This window comes from Micromys minutus (genome assembly GCF_963924665.1).
Source record: "Micromys minutus genome assembly, chromosome: 1".
Taxonomy (NCBI): Eukaryota; Metazoa; Chordata; class Mammalia; order Rodentia; family Muridae; genus Micromys; species Micromys minutus.
In genome coordinates, this window is record NC_137969.1 from 30688124 (window position 1) to 30708695 (window position 20572).

The 20572-nt window shown below is 52.2% G+C and overlaps 1 protein-coding gene across 7 annotated transcripts in view; it reads right to left on the reverse strand.

The window, feature by feature from the left end:
- The window catches only part of CAMK2B (calcium/calmodulin dependent protein kinase II beta), an 89623-nt gene that overhangs the window by 34915 nt on the left and 34136 nt on the right, over positions 1-20572 (reverse strand). For all 7 annotated transcript variants that reach the window (XM_080930514.1, XM_080930513.1, XM_080930512.1 and 4 more), the window contains exon 3: positions 6679-6738. In XM_080930514.1, the coding sequence (XP_080786640.1) occupies positions 6679-6738 (60 nt within the window). The remainder of the gene's footprint in view (positions 1-6678; positions 6739-20572) is intronic.

The following is a 20572-nucleotide window of genomic DNA, read 5'->3' on the forward strand; positions in this document are numbered from 1 at the left end:
CCCACTGTATCCGCCAGAGTAGCCGTGTGAATTAGGAGCTCCCCCACCCCAACTTACCTGAGCCCAGTCTGCAGCTCTGTAAAATGGAAGAGCCCCCTGTTCGTAGGGGCTGTGAGTTGTGTCCCTGTGTGAAGCACTGAGTGCTCTATGTCTGCCACTGTTGTCACTGTGGTATTACAAACACCAGATAACTGAGGTTCAGAGCATGTAGGAACCTGGGGTGTTTTAGTTAGCCCATGGTAGTGGCTTAGAAGCGGCCAGTATGGGTGTAAGACCTTCCATTTTCTTTCCATTTCCTGGCCCTAAGCTTAGTAGCACAGTTTCCCTGACCTTCTGGGATCCACAGCTTGGGTATCTCTCTGGGTTCTCAGAGCCCCTTAGTGAGGACTAATTTCTACTTGGCGCCCTGGACTCTCTATTTCTACCTGGGCCTCTACTCTGTCCATAATGAACTGTGTCTCCACAAGTCAAACGAGTCCCTGGTGCTTGCTGACAGCCTCCTTCTAAGACCAGCCAATGAAATCCCTGAGGGTGAGCTGGAGTCATCCTTCTGGATCCTTCCTGTCTGAGATAGCCCAGCTGCCTCCACTCTGGGACATGCCACTCGGCACAGAGAAGGGTCCCAGCAGTCCCAGGGGGAACCTTCTTCCATATATTCCTGAAGGCAGTGCTCCAAGAAGGCCTAGCTGGTCCTTGGAGTTACCCCACTGCCCTCTGGGGTCTCCAGGAAAGACTGCTGGGGGCTCCCTGTCCTCAGCCACCTACCTAGAGACCAAAGAGACTTGGCTCATCTTGACCAAAGAGATGTGTCTTGTCTCCTTTCTAAGACCCAGTTTCCTTCCACAGAAGGAGCTACAGGGCTCTGTTTATGTGGAATTAAGGTAGTAGGTATGTGAACACCATTTTAAAAACAGAAGCTGATTTTAATGGCTTCAAAAAAACCTTAACCAGCACATTAGACTTGTGAGTTCACAGAAAAGGCTAAGGAAAACAAGATAGAATTGTGACAAAAATGGCACTTTGTGGGCTGGTATACAGAGGTCACCACTCTGTATAAGGTGGGCAGGTCCACCACAGCTTCTTGCCAGACCAGCCAGGAGCATCTGGGTCAGGTGGCCAGAGTCAACCTACCCACCTGAGTCTCTCAGGCGAGCAGAACTCAGGGGCATGGCCCTGTCCCTCTTCCTGTTCTGCTAGGACTTCCTGCTGCGGGGGACCCCTTTCCCTTCTGCTCAGCAGGGCTCCAGGGCTCAGACTCCCAAGCCAAGCTGGGGTTGCAGCTTCTGAGGTCAAAGAAGCTTGGGACACCCAAACGTTAGTAGATTTGGGGGAATCTTCCTGCTGCAGGTCAAATGTGATGTCATTAGTGGGCTAGATCTCAGAAGTCCTGGCTGGACTTCTGAGAGTTCAGGCGATCCAAGGCAACCTGGATTGCCTCTCCTGGCACAAAAACAGCAGGCATGCATAAATATGTGCTGAATAATGAATTTTGGAGCCTCCCTGGGGATGTTGCTGGGCTCGGGGACAATTCCAGGTGAGGCATACACTGTTTGTGCTCAAGGATAAATTATCACACAGATACTAACTTGATGGGCCCAACTTAGTCTGGAAGTCCCTTTACCTAGGGACCCTGTCTTAGGTGGCACAGGGTCCAAGATGACATAGGTTCTTCTGTTCACTCACCTTATCCCAGACAACCCAGAGGAACCCATTCCCTACCCCACTACCACCACCACTATCCTAACCCCTTAAGGCCTGTGAACACATGCCTGCCACTTTTGCTTTGTGGCTGTCTGCCCGACACCAGAACACCTGGAGTCCAAAGACTGGGGTGACAGCCTGCATGAATGGGTCTCTTCCCAAGAGGAGCATCCAGGCAAAGCTTCTTGCTATTGCAAGTGACCCAGTCACATTTCCCCCCTCTCCCTCTCCACAGCACTGCAAAGATTGTACCACACCCAGGGGTGCTGTGCCTGCCCAACCTTCTCTTTCACTCTGAAGGAGACTGGTCCACCCCAGAGCAAACACTTAGCTAAGCCCTGTCTAGATGCTAGGGAGCTGGCATCTGGGAGTTGAGGGGTTGATTTTATTGCTGGTCCTGAGTAAGGTCGTGAGCCTCAGCACAATGAGGTAGCTCAGGAGGTAGGGACCAGGCCCCCAACCTCAGGTGCTCATTATGGTGGCTGCAAAGTTCATCCCAAACCCTATGGTGCATTTCTTCCATGGGAGCTATTTGCTCAAGCTGTGAGCTTCAAATAGAGTATGCAGGACAGATACCATGCAAACTAGATCATCAGAAGGCACATGGTTCCTCAAAGGGTCAAACAGGGTTTGCATGTGAGCAGAGCTGCCCCCAGGAGTATACTCAGCAGACTCAGCCTGTGTAACCCATCCGAGCAGTACCAGTCACGATGGCCAAGAGGTGGAAGCAGCCCCAAGTGTCCATCAAGAGATGGATGGACAAAGTATCATTCAGCCTTCAAAAGGAAGAAATTCTAGCTGGGTGTGGTGATGCATGCCTTTAATTCCAGCACTTGGGAGGAAGAGGCAGATTTCTGAGTTCAAGGCCAGCCTGGTCTATAGAAAGAGTTCTATAGGATACATTGAGAAACCCTGTCTCAAGAAGAAGAAAGCAGAGGAAAGGAGAAAGGAAGGAGGTAATGGGAAGGGGGAAAAGAAGAGGAAGAGGAGAAGGAGGAAGAGTAAGAAGAGGAGAAAGAGGAGAAGGAGGAGAAAAAAAAGAGGAGGAGGAGGAAGAAGGAGAAAGAGGAGGCGATCTCAGAGCATTAACATTCAGTGAAATCAGCCAGTCATGGAAGGACAGACTATGTATATATTACACTGTATCTGTCTTCAGAGACACCAGAAGAGGGCATTGGATCCCATTAAAGATGGTTGTGAGCCACCATGTGGTTGTTGGAATTTGAACTCAGGACCTCTGGAAGAGCAGTCAGTGCTCTAACCACGGAGCCATCTCTCCAGTCCCCTGGACTCATTTTGCTTCTGTGTCTGTGACTGACAAATCTCAAAACCTCATAGAAATAGAACTGAGCCATACATAGTCTGTCCTTCCATGACTGGCTGGGGAGGAAAGTGGGGAGATATCTAGTGGGGGTAGAGCTAATGGAAGAGAGGAAGATGGTTTGGCTGCAGGCAGTGGGCCCATTGCACTGCAGATGTAGCTAATGCCATAGAAGTGCAGGTACATGGAACACTGCCCTGTATTTCTTTACCATAATATTGAAACACAGTATGTCCTTCATTTTCTCGCTTTCTCTGTCTTTATCTCCGTTTCTCATACTTGTCTCTGTTTCTCTGCTTTGTCTCTGAATATTAAATCTGGAAGTGTGCCCCAAAGACCCACATGTCAAAGGCTCTATTCCAACACGTGGCATTATTGAGAGATGGATTACTTAAGGTGTGAAGTCTGGTAAGGAAGTTAGATCAGTGGGGACCCCATCCTCTCTTCCTTTGCTCCCCTGCTGCTGAGTGTGAGGTGAACAGGTCTCCTCCAACATTTGCTCTTATCAAAGGCCCAAAGCAGCCGGGCCAAGAAACCATGGGCTGTTACTTATTTTGCATATGTGTGCATGGGTACGGATGTTCACACATGTGGATGTGCATGTATGTGTTGTGTGGGTGCATATGGAGGTCAGAGGTTGACACCGGGTGTCTTCCTCAATTACACCCAGCCTTACTCACGGGTTCTCACTGAACCCAGAACTCACTGCTTCAGCCAGCCAGCTTGCGCTGGGCATGGCCTGTCACCATCTACTGAGCACTGGGCTTGCAGGCTGGCATCCTGCCGGGGATCTGAGCCTCAGGCTCCTGCGACAGATAAGCGCTTTACCCACTGAGCCACCTCCCCAGTGCCTGTACTGACATCTCCGTAACAGTGAGCTAAAACATATTTCTCCTTACTCATTGATTATCTCACGGCAATGGACACTCACTAAAGCACTCTATCCGTCTGTCTGTCTGTCTGTCTGTCTGTCTATCTCTATCTATTTCTCTATCTCTATCATCACTGGCTTTGGAGGACCCTATTGTTATTCTCAACAATGCTTACATGGCTCTGGGGCAAAACTTATGGAGAGGAACTGAGATCGTAGAAGGAGCCATGTTGGAAATGAATTCCAAAGCTCCAGCCAAGCCCTGGACAGACACAGCCCTGGCTGTATTCGTCATTGCTCTAGGCAAGGCCAGTATGTTAGGTCTGCAGTTGGGGATAAGGCCAGGTAGCTCAAGGGATAGCCCTGTTCCTGCTGCTGCTTTGAAATCCTTCCTTTATTAAATTATTAATGTTTTAAATTAAATCCTTTAAAAAATTATTTCTGAGTGCTTTCCCTGCATGTATCTATGTATGTAGTTGGTGCTCACAGAGGCCAGAAAAGGGCATTGGATCCTGGAAGTTCAGTTATTAGGTGGTTGTGCACTGCTACCTGGGAGTTGGAAATCCAACTCAGGTCTTCTGCAGAGCACCAAGTGTTCTTAAGCTCCGAGCTACCCCTCCAGCCCCGATGTGAAATTCTTAATAACTTTTAAACAGGGACACACGTGGGCACTTTGCAGAGGGTTCCACAGCTCCATCAGGGCCGGCTAGCCAGCTCAGTTGCTCAAGAGAGCACAGGCGACCCAGGCTGCTTGGCGAAGACTTGGAGGCTGTTGGTCCTGCAGCACAGATGGGCACCATGCTTGTGAAACCACTCTGAAAACGGGAACATTTGTGTCCCCTTCCACTAGTAAAGTCTGCTCAGGGCATAGAAGGAACTTTGTAGTTGATGCTGCTTCCCCTAGGGGGAGTTTTTATTTTGTGAATCATCTTAGCTCATCCCACCAGGTCCCTGTGAGACTGGCAGGAGCATCTCCACAATGCTTCTTGGGGGGGTGGGGGTTTCTCCCCTCCTCAGTCTGCCGCAGGCTGCTTCTGGACTGGACTCCCACCCAGAGTTACTCCCGAGCTGTCCCCCAGAACTCGCTAGTGGTCCCAGGGTGGCCCGTGGACACCTCTCTGTGTAGAAGTGGGGCTGAGGTAAGCAGAGTAAAGTCAGGCTAAGGAAAACTCTAGTGGTCCCCCCTCTCCTCCTCAGAGAGCCCCTGGATCTTCAGAGAGGGTTCCGCAGGAGCCTCATAGTCTCAGGTCTGTCTTCTGGAATGTTCTGGTTTTGGGTCCTAACCTGACAGAAATGAAGCCGCTATAAGGACTTCTAATGGTCCCGTCCCCCAGTCCACACAGGAAGCCGGAGCCAAGCCACTGCTTGGAACCCATCGGGAAACACATCAGGCTACTGGGTTGAAGAACTAAACAAAATAACCTAAGACCCACCTGGGCATCCACTCATCTAAATAAGGCAGTTGGTGAAAACACTGGCAGAATGAGGCACAGCCCTTGGTTGCTGCCCAGTTGGGAGTAGGTAAGCAAGGGCTTAGAGGCACTGGTGGAGCTCAGCTGGGTACCATCTCCCATGCTCTCCAAGAAGAGGTGCAGTGCTCAGTGCTGAAGTGTCAGGCTCTTGGTACGCAGCTGCAAGCACCGAGTAGCATGGCCTAGCAGTCTTATAGACACTGTTGAGATCCAGGTTCCTGGGCCAATCCAGACTTCCTAAGTCAGCTCTCTAGGGCAGGCCCAGGCACCTGCCTATCAAGAGGATAAGGCTCTATGCTGTGTACAGTGGTGTACACGTTTAATCCCAGCACCTGGGAGATGGAGACAGGTAGACCTCTATGAGTTCAAGGACAGCCTGGCCTACCCAGCAAGTCCAGGGCCAGCCAAGACTACATAGTGAGACATTGTCTTGAAAAACAAAAACGACTACCACCTGGTGGCTAAGATCTAGCCTCAGAAATGAAGGATATATCTTTCCCATCCAGCTCCTAGTCTGGGCCAGTGGCCAGCTGAGGCTCTCCAGCACTGGGGAGCAGTACAGCAGCTGGAACGCCCACATCCCCAAAGCAGATTAATCTCTCTTTACCCTAGCTCCTGCTCTGGAAAGGGATGGAGAAGCGAGGCTCCCAATCCAGACATTCCTTCAATCCCTGGGGATCCCTTTAAAAACAGATTCCTGGACTATGTCCTGGCAAGTCTGAAACTTTGGAGGGAAAAGACCACGAATCTCCTAATAAGTCCCAGTGCCTCTGAGGTCAGTCAGCCCTGAAGCTGCAGCCACACCCCAGGTATCTCCAGTTGCTCCCCAGCATGGGTGAGACCTGAGCTTCTCCACTCTTCCTCAGTTCTAGAGGGAGGAACAGGCACTCTTGTGTGTGCATGCATAGCAAGGGTCTTGTACTGTCATGGCTGCCAGAAAAGGACTGAGTGACTAGGGACATATGAGCCAACTTTCCAGGTCAGCACAACCTTGGTCCCTGCAGCTCCTTGAACATTTGTCTGGGCTTTCAGAAGAAGCCAGACTGGCAGAGCAGCTGTGCCTTCTGGGGACCAAGGCTTGGAAGGGAAGCCAGAATCCTGTGACTATCCTGTCTTGGCTCCCATCTATGCTGATGGGCAGATGGGGCTGACAGGCTTCTGTTGAATCCTCGCTTCCTACTGGCAGGGTCAGCAGTCCGGACACTCACAGCATGTGCGAAGCTTGGTCAGCTCACTGGTCTCCAGTTCTGAGTTCTAAATATCTTCGTAGGCATTCTCAAAACCACCCACCCTACTGTCCTCTGGGTGCTCACCAATGTTGGAATGCTTCAGCAGGCGGCAGATCCGAGCCTCTCTCTCCAGTTTCTGGTGATCTGGCAACAGAAAAGGGCAAGGTGTCACCTCGTGTCTGAGCAGCTGGGGACTCATGGATGCCACGTCAGGATAGGTCCCCGAGTGTGGGTGGCAGCCACCAAACCATAGACTATCCAGGGATGATTTGATGAAAAGAGGAGGCCACCCACTGCCTGGCCTCTGGAGCACACACCTGGCTGACTGCAAGGAAGAGGAAGGCTGTGGGTACCTAGGGCCACGGACAACCGGTGCCTGGGACAGAGACAAACAGAAGGCAGTGAGAAACCTAACTCTGGTCTGAGAGCTTCCAACAATGCAAAAAATGGGAGGTCTGCTAGTGGCACACTGACTGTTCTAATTCCACTTCTGGGCAGTAGTGGGGTCTATACAGCAATGTGTCTGCCAGGTGGCAGCAAACGTGTGTTCTCAGAGGCCAGAGGTCACTGCTCTCTCTCCTTGATCCACCGGGTATGGGATCTGGCTCTGAGATATCCAGCCAATGGCACATCTGGACGCTTGAGTTATCAGAGGGGCTGATTGGTAGTTCACTTGCGGAATACCCACAACCTCCTGGCAGGGCCAGCAGTCCTGACTGCTCCTCTGGCAGTCCTTCCTAAGGCCCCCAAAGATGGAGCAACTTACGAGGTAGAGTTTTTATATTCTTAAAAACAAGGCAAGGTGCCAGGAAGCTTTTAAAAGCTGATAGATATAGCAGAAGAGTCCCCCACCTCAGAAAAGTCCCCTGTGTAGAATGGAAAGGCTGCACCTGGCCAGAGCCACAGTCACAGTGGAATGCAGGGCAGCAAGAAAACAGCTTGCAGCTCTCACCAGGTTCCTGCACTCTTCCCAACTAGTGCTTAGTGCTGCTGCTGTGCATGAGTGTGCAAGTGTGTGTGTGTGTGTGTGCGCGCGCGCGCGCGCGCGCGCTCGAGAGAGAGAGAGAGAGAGAGAGAGAGAGAGAGAGAGAGAGAGAGAGAGAGAGAGAGAGAATTGGGGGAAAAGCATGCTTTTTTTCAGCACTAAGGACAGCAGCTGCCTCCCTGCCAAGACTGGGAGTGGGGTGGATGGGGAGGGGGTGGAAGCAACATTTAGAACCCCTGCCTCTTGCTGAGTGCTGAGCCCCTCCCAGAATGGCGAGCCCATAATGAATATGCCAATCCAAACCTCAGAGGGGTGCCTTCCTCACCAAGGAACCTCCCTAGGACCAACAGAAAAGGAAGAATGCTGGCAGCCACTTAAACAGGCAGTTTAGGGACTATGTAAGCCAATCCCTGGGTCTCTAGCCCTGGTGCTGGGGCAAACTGTCCACCTGCAGGAAGGCAGGCTTGGCTGAGTCTTCTCTGTGGTCAGATGCCTAAGGTGGGCAATGCTGTCTAGGATACAGACCACTGTGGAAACACACTTGTACCTTTATTCAAGGAGCTATGCCTACAACAGACATGTCCTTGGACTCAGGCCTCACCCACTGTGTCTTCAGAATACCGCCTCCCCCCCCCCCCCCAGCAAGCACTGGGATCCTCTTACAAAATAAACTCAAGCCCCGCTATGAGGTGGCAGCTGAAGAAGCAGCTGCAGCTGGGGGTGAAGTGGGGGTGTGGGGGAGCATCCCATGTGTGTCTATTTGGAATATCAGAGACAGCTCCTGAGGCTCAGCATGTGTTAGGAGCCCAAATGTGATGAGAATTTGCACCCCAAAAAAGAAAGGGGCACATAGGGAGCTGTACATAAGCTGGCTTATTTACTTCAGCAGGGGTACACATGTGCACACACACATACACATTACACACCTGCTAACCCAGGGGGCTGGTTAAGGAAGCTCAGGCAAAAGATGTGCTATTTTTTCCTTCTTGCAGCGGAACACCCCTCAGATAGAATACAGCATTCATCTACACTCCCATAAAAGTACTTATCAGAAAATAACAAAACAAAACAAAACAAAAAAAAAACCAACACAATTTTACTCAATTTTTTACTAATGCGAAACCTGCAATTATCCACCCGCCTGCCTGGATGCTAATGATAGTACAGTGTCCCGAGATGCCACCCCCGGGGATGCCGAGGCCTGGAAGCTTTTCTAGGTGATTCTGCCATGATCTCTGTGTACAGGCCTGGCTGGCTAGGTTGTCTACTCTGCCAGACACAAACTTCAGGTGTCCCCTGAGCTCAGCAGCATGAGTGAAGCCCAGGGCTGGGCACCAGCAAGATCCAGGCCATCGAGGGACCAGAGAGAAGGAGCAGCTCCAACAGAGCCAGCACAGCCGTGCTGAGTGACTCACACAGGGTGAGGTAGCCCACTCCCCCTCCACAGGATGCTCCCCTGCACCAGCAAAGCAGGTGACCCAGTTCAGCCTCAAAGCCAAGGCCTCTTCTTCATGCTCAAGGGCTGTGACAAAGGCTTGGCCTGCATTCTCTGCAGCCTACAGCTTCCTCACACTGAAGAATCTTTGTCCTCTCGCAAAGGCTGCTGCAGAGATACAAGCAAAGCAGCCAAGGGCCCAGAGGGATGGCTTCCTTCCTCCCTCACCCCATGGCCCCATGACCACTGTAAGACCCCAGACCATCTGAATCACTCATTTGCAGAAAACTGGGCCAATGCAAACCGCCTGTCCTGTCCCTGGGAACGAGAGTTTATGACGTAAGGGTCAAGCCGCCTTCCAGGCCCGGGGACTATTTCCTCTACAGGTTTTGGGTCCTCTCATGACTCTGAGGATTCAGGGCGCAGAATGGAAATATTCTATGCTTCTATGCAGGTGACAGGGCTAGTGTCCATCACCTTGCAGACGACAGAAGCAGGGCCTGCCCCAAGGTGCTGGCAGTTAGGCCACAGCATGTGACATGTCCTTCCAAAGCATCTGCCACATGACAGGCACCATCTGTGAGTGTCACAGGTGATAATCTGTTTAATTCCAAAGATGCCCAAGAGGCAGTGGTAGCGAGCTGGTAGCCGAGGACAGGAGGGATAGCCAACCTTCGATCCCAAGGACACTCAGGGTGTGGCTCTAGAGACTCAACACCTGGAAGCCAGGGCAGCAGGTCTCATGGGACAAGTTAGAGTGACATTTTGTAGTCAATCTCTGCAAGTGACTATCATTTCCTGTCCCTGTTTCTAGAGATAAATAGGTAGAGATTCTCTGCCCACTTCAATTACCTTCCCCTCCCCCCATTTGCCACCCTTGTGCCCCCCCACCTGCTCCCTGGCTGAGGTGACTCATAGCTGGGGGTTTGGGGTGGCAAGCAAGAGGAGCCAACAAGCTGGGGACAGGAGGGGCGTGGGTGGCACTCAGCCCTGCCAGCTGCAGGCTGTCATGGGAGGATACTGGGTGGGACAGAGGAGGGGCAAGAAGAGGAAGATGTGAGGCCCAATTACATAGGAGGGCTCCCTTTTCTCACCCCCTGTGGTCCTCTCTTCTCTCACTCCCTTCTTCGGTCCTGAGCCTCTGCAGTTCTGGGACCCAGAGCTCATGTGTAGCTGTGCAGGTGTGAGTCCCACATGTACTATGCTTGGGATAAGTGACACTCCTTTGCTGGCCCTCATTTGCATGGTGGGGACAGTGATAGTGTCTGGTGCCAAAGGACTGTGCTTGACTGAACACCAAGGTGTGTAGAGGGCACACCCGTGCCTGATGCAGGCAGATTCGGGGGGTGGGGGTCTCCCCACTCATCAGGGGGCACTACCCCTCACCCCAGAGGTGACCACTGAGATCCTCTCCACTCTGTGAGGAGACTCAGGACCTGTGAGGGACTCTCAGAGATATGCACTCCAAGGAGGAAGGGCCTACTTGGATCCTGCCAGCGAGGACAGCAGTGGGTCCCAGCTCAAACACCCTTATCACAAAACACGGGAGGCTGGGAAAGAACTAGCCATGGCTTCCTAGGCTCTGCTTCAGGCTAAATCAGTCGCCAGGGGCATGAGCCTAAAGCCAGCATCAGTGATTGAGATGGATGTCAGTCCGCCTGTGCTGCCTGGAGTAGCTATAGGGATAATGAATGAGGGACAGCTGAGGTTCCTGATGGCCAGGGCATGTCACAGGATTTGATCCCTCCCCAGTGGGACACAGATTACCAATACAGCTTCAGCTGAGTGTCCAGGAAACTGTAACTACTTACAAGGCCCACTGGGGTCTCAGTCTCTCTCCATTCAAGGGGTGGCAAAAATGCCACATCCACCATTGCTGGTCCTGTTCAAAAGCAACAAAGGCCGCCACAGAGAAGGGCTCTCCATCCAGCCTCAATCTCACCCTAATCACTTAGGGAGTTGGGCACATGCCCAGCCAGTGCTCCTGACTACAATGGGATCAAGGCCCTGCTGTCTTTGCCTTCAGCACGTGGAAAAAGACCTGTCCCAAGGGAACTGGTTCAGCCACAGGGTCCTGTTCTCTTTCCCATCTCTCTCAGCCACATACATCCTGGACAGCCTGGGAGTCAGCCACCTTAAGTCTCAGAGAGCTCAGAACAACCACATCACATAACACTCAGTGCTCTAGCTCAGCCCAGTCTGGAAACCACACACTTCAATCCCAGGCCCTATCCACCTGGACCTGGACATCAGGATCTCACACTCCTAAGGGCCATGCATGCTAAGGAACCCAGTTGCCAACACTCTGTGGCAGTGAGCTGCCAGCCTGGGGACTGTGGGATGTCCTGCTGCCTGTAGCTTCAACAGCACCCTGCAGACCTGAGTGGGTACCAGAAAAGACAAAAAAAAAAAAAAAAAAAAAAAAAAAGTGAGTTCAAATCTAAGAACTGGTGCAAGCTAGCCCAGGGCCAGTTGGGAGGCCTCGAAGCTCCAATCTTGGATTTGTTCAAAGACAAGGAGATAGTTGGGTGGAAAGTGGTTTTTGAAGGAAGAATGTCACCCAGGCAAAATCCAGCCCAAGCAGAGCTTTGCCCACATTTCCCAGGCTGGTTCACATGGAGATAAACCAGCTCAGGTCCTCCCTGGTCAGCCCCGACTGTGCAGGCGGGGTCTGGGGAACACAGCTGGTGAAAGTGGATCAGAGACTAACTATTCCTTATAGACAAGTGGCTCTTGGGGGTGAGCAAAGACCCTGCACCGCCCCTCAGGGGAACACCGGCTTTGGGCAGAGTGGGGAGAGCGCTCCCATTCCTTCCTGTAGGAGTTCTCCAAAGGTGCCTTCCAAGGGCATCATGGGAGTTAGCAGGCACCTGACAGTGGAAATGACAATGAGATAGAGCCTGGAGGAGGACATGGGCTCCTGCTTAACCCCCAGGACCAGAGACAGCAAGGATTTCCAGTCAGACCCACACTGGAAGCTGAAGGATGACAGGCCAGAGAAGTGAAAAGAGGTGGCTCTCACTGGCTTTCTGTACATGTTTTGTTTTAAGAGAGCATCAAGGCAACCAGCAATTAACCTGACAGCATCAGCCAGCATGTCCTACAGCTGCCTCCCCCCGACTCCCGGCATCAAGAAACGAAGCAGGGCTCCCAAGGAACCCTGACCACCTGCGTGCAGCGTACAGTTGTCCCTAAGAGCTGCCGCCCACACCGGAGTGAACTATTGCCCAATTAGTCAGTGATGACTGGCAGTCTAGGGTCTGGGCATGTGGGCTACAGTGGAGTCACCTTGGGGCTGTATGATAAGGACACTATTGTCCCTCCACAGGGTCCACTTGTCCTTCAGCTGATGTTCCATTCCCAGGGCCCTCTTTAGAAATGAGAACCTTCTGTCTGCACGTGGGCACTACTCTGTTTCGGAGCAGAGATGTTGCTTGGCATTCCTACTCTCACTGCTGAGCTGGCATCTGAAGCAAGGTTGTAGGGTGAGGCCTAAAATTGGGCTCAGTGCCATGTACAGCCATAACAGAAAAACTAGGGGAGTCCTCACATGCTCTACCATGTGCTTCCCTCCACCCCCAGCTCAGTCTCTAGGGATGGGACAGTGGTTCGCTCCATCTCTGCCCCACCCCCCACCAGGAGAGGGCACGGCTCTTGTTCACTCTTGCAAAAGCCACAGAATTGTGCAAGCATCCTCCAGCAGGCACCTGGGTCACCCCTCTTGACTATCGCACAGCCTGCCTCTTCCAGACCAGCCGACTCACAGGGCTCCGAGAGCAGCCTCGGGGCCCTGCACGCGTGCTCTCCCATGGTCTCAGTCACTGCAGCTTGCATTGACTGAGACTGACCAGTGTTGGCCATTGTGCTGGTCACGCCCACTGCCCTGGGACAGGACTCCTACATTCCTGGCTATGAACAGGAAGGGATCAGAGAGAGGGGCCTAGCCTCTGAGGTCACAGCTCCTTCAGTTGTTGACCAATCACTGTCCTCACACAGGCCTCTGTTTGAACAGCTGTCCCCTCTCCCAGTTCTGGGGCCATCAGCCTATACCTGGGTGATGTCCCCACACACAGGTCCCAGAGCAGCCCACCTCCTCGGATATCAACAAAATGTCCTCCGGTGACAGAGGGCAAGCTGTGGCTTTGTGAGAGACTAAGCATGTTGCAAAGTCGTGGGACAAGAAGCAAAGGCCTTTGGGGTCAGGAGCCTCTGGAGCCTCAGTCACTGTGGCCCTGCACCTTAGGTCACGGGCCATCTCAAGGCTTCCGGCTACATTCCTGCCACAGTTCCCGCCTCCCAACTGTACCCAACACATCCTTGCATTTCCCAGAGACTGCAACTACTGCGCACATCTCCACATGCATCCCAGACTGGACACCTAGGACCCGATCTGGCTTGAGACCTGCTCTCATGAGGCTAGAAAGCCCTTCTAGCTGCTAAAGACATAAAGTGGGGGGGGGGACCTAGCAAATGAGCGTGTGTTACTCCAGCCCACTTATATAATGCACACTATTCACTGCCATTCTGGGCTCTACCCCAAGCCAGGCACGTAAACCATGCAGAGAAGTCCTACCATGTCCTTGTAGCCAAAGAGACCTGATATGCAAGCATCTCTAGTCAGCTGAGGCCAGTCTGCGGCATCACAACTCCCAAGGGAGCACAAGGAGAGGAACTGGCCTCAAAAGAACTTTCATCTTCTTTGGTGTCTGTATCCCACTCTGGGAAATCTCTCCTCATAAGAAGCCTGGGCCTGCTGGGTCTCCAGCCTCCCTCCGAGCTACAAACAGCATCAACCATTCCACATCAGCCCTAGGGCCACAGCTCCTCTGGGTGACACCAAGACACAGAAGCATCCTGTGGCCCAGAGCTCATGGCCTCTGGGGACAGAGGCTCCTGCAGAGTGAGGGATGTCTTCTGGAGTTCCTTCTTTGAAGCTGGCTTCCATGAGGACTCCAGCTCTTCAAAATATCCACCTGGCCAGTACTACAGCCCCACCCCAGTCCTTTCCCAGGCCCTGCTCCTCCATAGGTGACTTGGGACCTGCTCTTCCATTCTTCCATACTGCTATACCATCAGCTTGGTACCCTAATTCAATCTGCAAAATTCTCTCCTTAAACCCTTTCAAGTCTATTTTTTTTAACTTTTTAACTTTTATTTTATTATATGTATAAATAGTTTTCTTAAATGATATCTATGCACATGTGTTCCTGGTGCCCAGGGAAGCCAGAGGAGGGTATCAGATCCCCAGGAACTGGAATTACAGATGGAATTATGTGCCACCATGTAGTTGCTTAGAATCAAATCCAGGTCCCCTGAAAGAGCAGCCAGTGACAGTGATCAGTCAATTTCTTAAGTGCCTGCCACATAACCAGTGCCGCCCTGGGACACCCCTTTCCCTACCGGGATGGGCCCAAAGTCAAAGCAAGGAGAGATGAGCTCCTGAATTATGCTGAAAACCAGGCCTCAAACAGGTCCACAGTGCGGGCCATGGACCAGCCCTGTGTACACCTTCTGTGGTGGGTAGTAGCTGTTGGGCAGGATCCCTTCAGATTTGAGGGATGCTGGAGCTAGAAAATCTAGGCTACCCTAAGACAATTTCACCTATTTTACAGAAGGCTGAAGCAGGAAGGCCCAGAACCCAGCTCCCAGTAACTCCCTTCTTACATGCCGTCCTCAAGAACCTCTCTTGATGCCTCAGCCAATGAGGCTCAAATCCCCAGCCTTAGTCCTGCAAGAAGGTGAGCACCCTGCATGGGAACCAAGCAACAAACGACCCTAGGAGAGCCAGCCTCATGGAGGAAGGTCTTTCTTGATAACTAGGGCCCTAGATGAAGACGATCACATTTCCCTCACCTACGTCAACCCAGGGGGTAGGTATTATGTATGGCATGCTCTAAGGGGCTCCAAGCATAACCTTGACGGCTGCTTCCTACCACATTGATCCCAGTCTTTGAGATTGTTCACACTTAAGATTGTTCACACCAGCAGTCTGACTCCAGTCTTCATGACTCTTCACACCAGCGGTGACACCTTACAAGCAGTCAGCATGAAGCACCTCATCTGTCCCCATTTCACTGGTGAGGGCACAAAAGGCCAGGGTTCCTCAGCTGTGGCCTGTCCGTCCACTTCAGATTTCTCTGTGGGTCTAGATTTGTCAGAAGTTTAGACTAAACCAACTGAGTTTACGAACTGTCTTCCATAGCCTCATTCACGCTACCAGATCAAACACAGAGTGCCCAGGTAAGTTTACATTTCAGACAGACTTCAAAGATATTTTTTTGGGGGATAAGAATGAAACATGGGGTATAGTTATACTTAATATTTTATCTGTTTATAATAATAATATAACTAAAACTGTTTATCAGTTAAAAGATAAAAATGATCAGATTGGAAATCTGGCAGCTCAGTCTGAATCTCTCATTCGGGGTGGCTGACCCTGAGGATGGGGCTCTCCCTTCCAGGGCCTAGGGAAGGAGTACCTCCCAAGGGAAGCCATTCCACACACCAAGCCTAGAAACGACCCTGAGCTCCCGTGGACAGAGGCAGAAGGGTTGTGCTTTTGGCCAGGGAGCTGGAAAGGAAGGAGGGAAGGGTCTCCAGGAGAGGGCGCTGTCTGAGGCACAAGCTCACGCTGGAAAGGAAGGAGGGAAGGGTCTCCAGGAGAGGGCGCTGTCTGAGGCACAAGCTCACGCTGCTGTGAGCTGCAGCGTCTCACCTCCATTAACCCAGTTCTATAGAGTCTGCGCCGCATCCCTTAGGTGGGGGTGTTTGGGGTTGTGGGTAGTGAGGCCAATGAAGGAGCGTTGTCAGCTAACAGCAGAAACCTCACATGGGGGACCCTAGGCCCACACACATCCCAGGCAGGTTTCTGAGATGTAGACCCTCCCTCCAGCTGCACCCAGGACCCTGAGACATCAGGACAACTTCTCCCTGTTAGCTGCAGGCAGGGTGTGTCTCCTGAGGCTGAAGACACCATGCGAGCCTTTGGGAGGCCAGGTGCCGGGCACAAAGCTGGGGCTAGCTGGGTCTGAAGGGAAAATGAGCTCGCAGAGCTTAGATCCTCATCTATGAGAGCAGCCCGCATGTGAGGCCAGGCCTGACAGGGGCATAAGCCCCGACCTGGGACATCTTATCCGCACTGTGAACCCACTGCCTGCCCTGGCTGGGTTCTTCTACCTTCCATCTGTGGGTCTGAGATCTCTCAGCTTCTGTAAGACTATCAGATCCTCCTCTGTACCTGGTAAGTTCGAGTTGTCTTAAGGGTGTGTGGGAGAGTCTCTCCGTAGCAATGGAGACCATGATGAGGACACACTCAAAATTTCCACAGCAGAACTGAGGAGCAGGCTCTCAGTTCACACTGCCCTCCCATGTACACACTAACCAGGCATGACCTTTCAGGGCTTCCGTAGCTGCAGATAACTTCCACACAGGATGTCCACAGGGACAACAAAGCCATCCGCAAAGGAGCAGCTGTTTTGTGTGGCACTGGGGCGGTGGGTAGTAACAGCAAACACTGTTTCTAAGACTCATGTGTGTAATGATCTCTCTACCTCAGTCAATTAAATTTCCCTTAACTGCCTTTGTTAAGAGTAGTTTAATAATCTCTAATTATTCAGTACATTCACAGACTGGATGCCTCACAATTCTCCATTTAATTAAGTATTAAATTTTAAAATCTGAGCGCTGTGGCCTTTGGCACAGGGCATGTGACTCTGAGCACGGTCATTTACTGGGAGGTCTCATCTCTTCTGGATTCAGTACCAACTTCCTCCTCCTTGACGCAGGGTGAAGGACCAGAGTGCACTGGATGTGGGTGCTCCCATAGTCTTGGGGATGCCTGAGGGAAAGCAAGGTCCCCATCTTGACACTGAACTTGAATTATGAATGTAAATGAAGGTGGCAGGCAGGTGTCTAGAAATCCCCCAGTGTTTTGGGGCCCCCACCCCTTCTCCCTACTTCAAGAAATCTGAACCCAGCATACAGGATAAGCAGAGACCCCAGGAGAGCCATGGTGGTCTTAGCTCCAAGCTGGGAGCTGGGAGGCCGGTGGCCCCGGGGCCTGCAGTGCTCAGCGAGCAGATTCGGGACAACTGCACAGAGAAGAGGGCTGAGTGTGCAGAGGACATCAGTGTCCGTGCAAAGGCCTGGGGACTCAGAGGACCACTACCACCTGGCCAGGCAAAGGGGCAGTGGGGAGGGGGCTGCAAGCTCAGCCACACCCGGGCAGCCAGCACATCCCTCTGAGAAGGCAATGTTATCTTCATTTTCACTTCATTACCCCGTTCACCTCACTCCCTCTCCCTCAGCCCTTTCAAAGGATGCAAGAGGTTTAAGGAGCCTTGGTGACCTCTGGGAAGGCAGCTGGGGTAGCAGGGACACAGGGCAGAGAAATGCAGGCAAAGATGGGTGATGGAGGCAGGGTTCTGTCTGCCAACCAGATCTGGGAGGGAATATCCCACAGTGCCACCTCCTGGGCATCACTGGCCTCCCGGAACTGTCACCAGGATCCCTCGTGAGGTAGACTGTGGACACAGGAAAACAAAGGCAAAGGAGCTCTGGGTTACTGCTTAAACTTAGGTTTGATCCAGGGTCAGTAGGGTCAGCTTCCCTGCTGGACTCCCTGGTGGCCTAGATCCTGGGGCCATACCCCACGGCAAAGGCAGCATGGCCTTGTTGGATCCACTAGGTGTGACCAGGCATCCACTCAGAGACACTGCCTGGAATATGGCTGAATGTCAAAGACGACCCAGCTACATGGTCCTGTTGCCATCCTGTTGCAACCAGACACATGGTAGAAACAGCTGAGCATTTGATGACAGCAAGTATAGTTAGGTTTACATTCCAGGGACATCCCGGGCAGGATGGTAAGCAGTCTGGGGCTCGGGGCACAGACAGGAAAGACCAGCCAAGAGCTGAAGTGGGGAGATCCTCGGACGATGACAAAGCAGCCAGTTACCCTGCCCTCCTGAGAGCAGACCTCAGCAGAAAGTCCCTATGTTGCAGGGGTGTGGGGGGTGCTGGTTGCTGATGTTCATAATTTCCAACCATTCCTTACTGCTGCTCCGCCACCCACCGTCAGCCCAGCTGTCAGAAAATATGCACTGCAGACAGGGAACAGGAGCCATGATGAGGCCTCTCGCGCCCATGCCCACTGGCAACTTATTTCAGCATCCTGGCAGGTAAGGTGGTCCAAGGGCAGAGCAAGAAAAAGAAAGCAGACCACACTGGGGGTTCAGAGTCCCACTCCCCTCAACTCCCCAATGGAAGCAGTTTGAGAATATATATGGGGGGGGGTTGATGAATTCCAAGGAGGCTGCCAAATTCTGTGGGAAACACCCAGACAGGCTTCTGCTTGAGTCTAACAAACTTCTACTCACCCCACAATACTTGGCCACTGCGACCTTTGGAGTGACTTTATGACCTCCCAGGAACTCATCTCCAGCCCCTCCTAGCATGTGGGGTGAATCTGTAGGATGAGTGAGGTGAGGTTCTATCTAGACATATTGGGGTCTTGTATAGGCCCATGGGTAAGATTAAGTGTGAAGGGGGGGCATGAAAAGCTGGCAGGGTATAAGAGACCTGAAACGGGGGCTGGGAACACACCACAAGGCGATTGGCAATGAGGGGGTGACACAGATTGCCCGGCTCCAAAGAAAGGTGCCCATCAAGCCGTCCTGAGGTCACACAGCTGCAGAGGTTCACTAGCCCAGACGGGGCTGGGGCCTTGCATTTGCATTGCCTTGGGATGGGGTCAAGGTCAGCTGGGCTTCTGAGGCTCCTGTGAGGACCTAAGGAGGGCTGAGGAGTGACCACTATCTCTCAGTGGTGGCCGGAGAGGCAGAAGGAGACACAAAGGTGTCTGCATTCTGGTTGCTTAAGTTACCACATCTAGGTGGGATCTTACACAATTAGGTTGACGGGGAAGGCAGCATGGTTTGCCGAACAGAACGTGCGCAACTTTTGCTGAGCAACTGGCTTGGCCAGTCCTGAGTTTTGGCACGGTGTACCACAGCAAGCCATCTGTGGGCGTTACCCCCAACAGCATCTCTGTCAGTGTGACACACACAAACACAGACACGTGTGCATTCATACCACGCAGAGACAAAGAGACACATGTGCATACACCTAATGTGCTTTGAACCACAAACCTCGTCTTCTTTGTGCGCTCTCACAGGAGAAAATGTAGAGGCTTCTGGGATATCGCTTGGAGACCCACAGGAACTGACCTCACACTGGGCCTGGGCTCACTTTGAGCTTGGAGGGCTCCACACTAGTTTTGTGTCTTGTCAGAGAAGAACTAAGCTTCCATCCCCAGATCCTGAATCATAGTTCAGGACAGAAGGAAGGCCCATGGACAGCGGGTAACCCACATCTAGCCCATGAAGAGTTTCAGAAGGGGCCCCAGCATCTCCCACCCAGCACAGCTCCCTGTGTACAGAAGAGATCATGTTCCCTGTTCCTGCAAGGTTTCTGAGTATCATCCCCACCTCCACCTTTGAGGATAGAGATCCAACTCAGGAACTAACCAGCCCCAGGTACTTCTCAGAGATTCGGATTAAAACAGGCAATTATAGAAACATCCTTGAAGGTCACTATCTTAGGTTCAGTGAATGCTTCCAGGAGGAAGCATATATGAGAGCCCCAGTGGTCTGGTAAACAGCAGGTGCTCAAACATGCTTACACATATGCTGATAAGCTGTAGGAATAGGGTCAGCTATGTGACTTGTGAGTTGCCAGATTGTGAACTGTAGACCCTGCAGTCAGCAAAGCAGTTTATATCCTCAACATGCACCCCCCCCCCCATGAGATCCTGCCTCCATCTTAACTCAGCCCCAGAGCATCTCCCAGTCAGAACAAGAGAGGTCAGGGCTCCTTGGCTCTCTGCTAGTTCAGATTTTAGTCTGGAAATTCATTCAGGCTGCACAGTCTGAGGATGTGCAGGAGGAGGAGGAGGAAGAGGAGGAGGAAGCAGAGGAGGAGGAAAAGGAGGAGGAGAGATGTGGGAGGAGAGGGGTGATGTGGCAATGTCATCTCACCTTGGCAGCCACCCACTTACCACTTCCCCCAAGGCCTCACCAGACCTTCAGCCCACACTGCTTGGGGGAACTCTATTCAGATCCCTCTGGGGATTCATGACCCCACTCATATCTGGACCCATAGCCAGGAAATCACCAGAGAGTAGCTTCTGATAACCACCTTGCCTGAAATGATGTGTCCTGCCCCCATGCAACCCCTACCTATTTGTCTGGGTGGCCCGCCCAGCCAGTACCACTATACCTACAAGCCTACAGAGGCTTCCTTGGGGCAGGTGATGGTATTTCCTACTCAGAAGACTCTTAAGAAACTGTCTGCGATACCCCAGGTGAGCCAGGGCCAGAACTTCAATAACATGGATGCCAACAGCAGCCCTGACATTGGCCACCCACTGCTTTTCCTTGGCCATAATTTTTAGGAAAATATCACCTAGTCCCCCAGTGCCTCACCAACATGAGAACTTCTCTTCAGGTCGAGGACAGAGACCCTGCAGGCTCGGGAAGAAGAAGAGGCTACATGGGAAC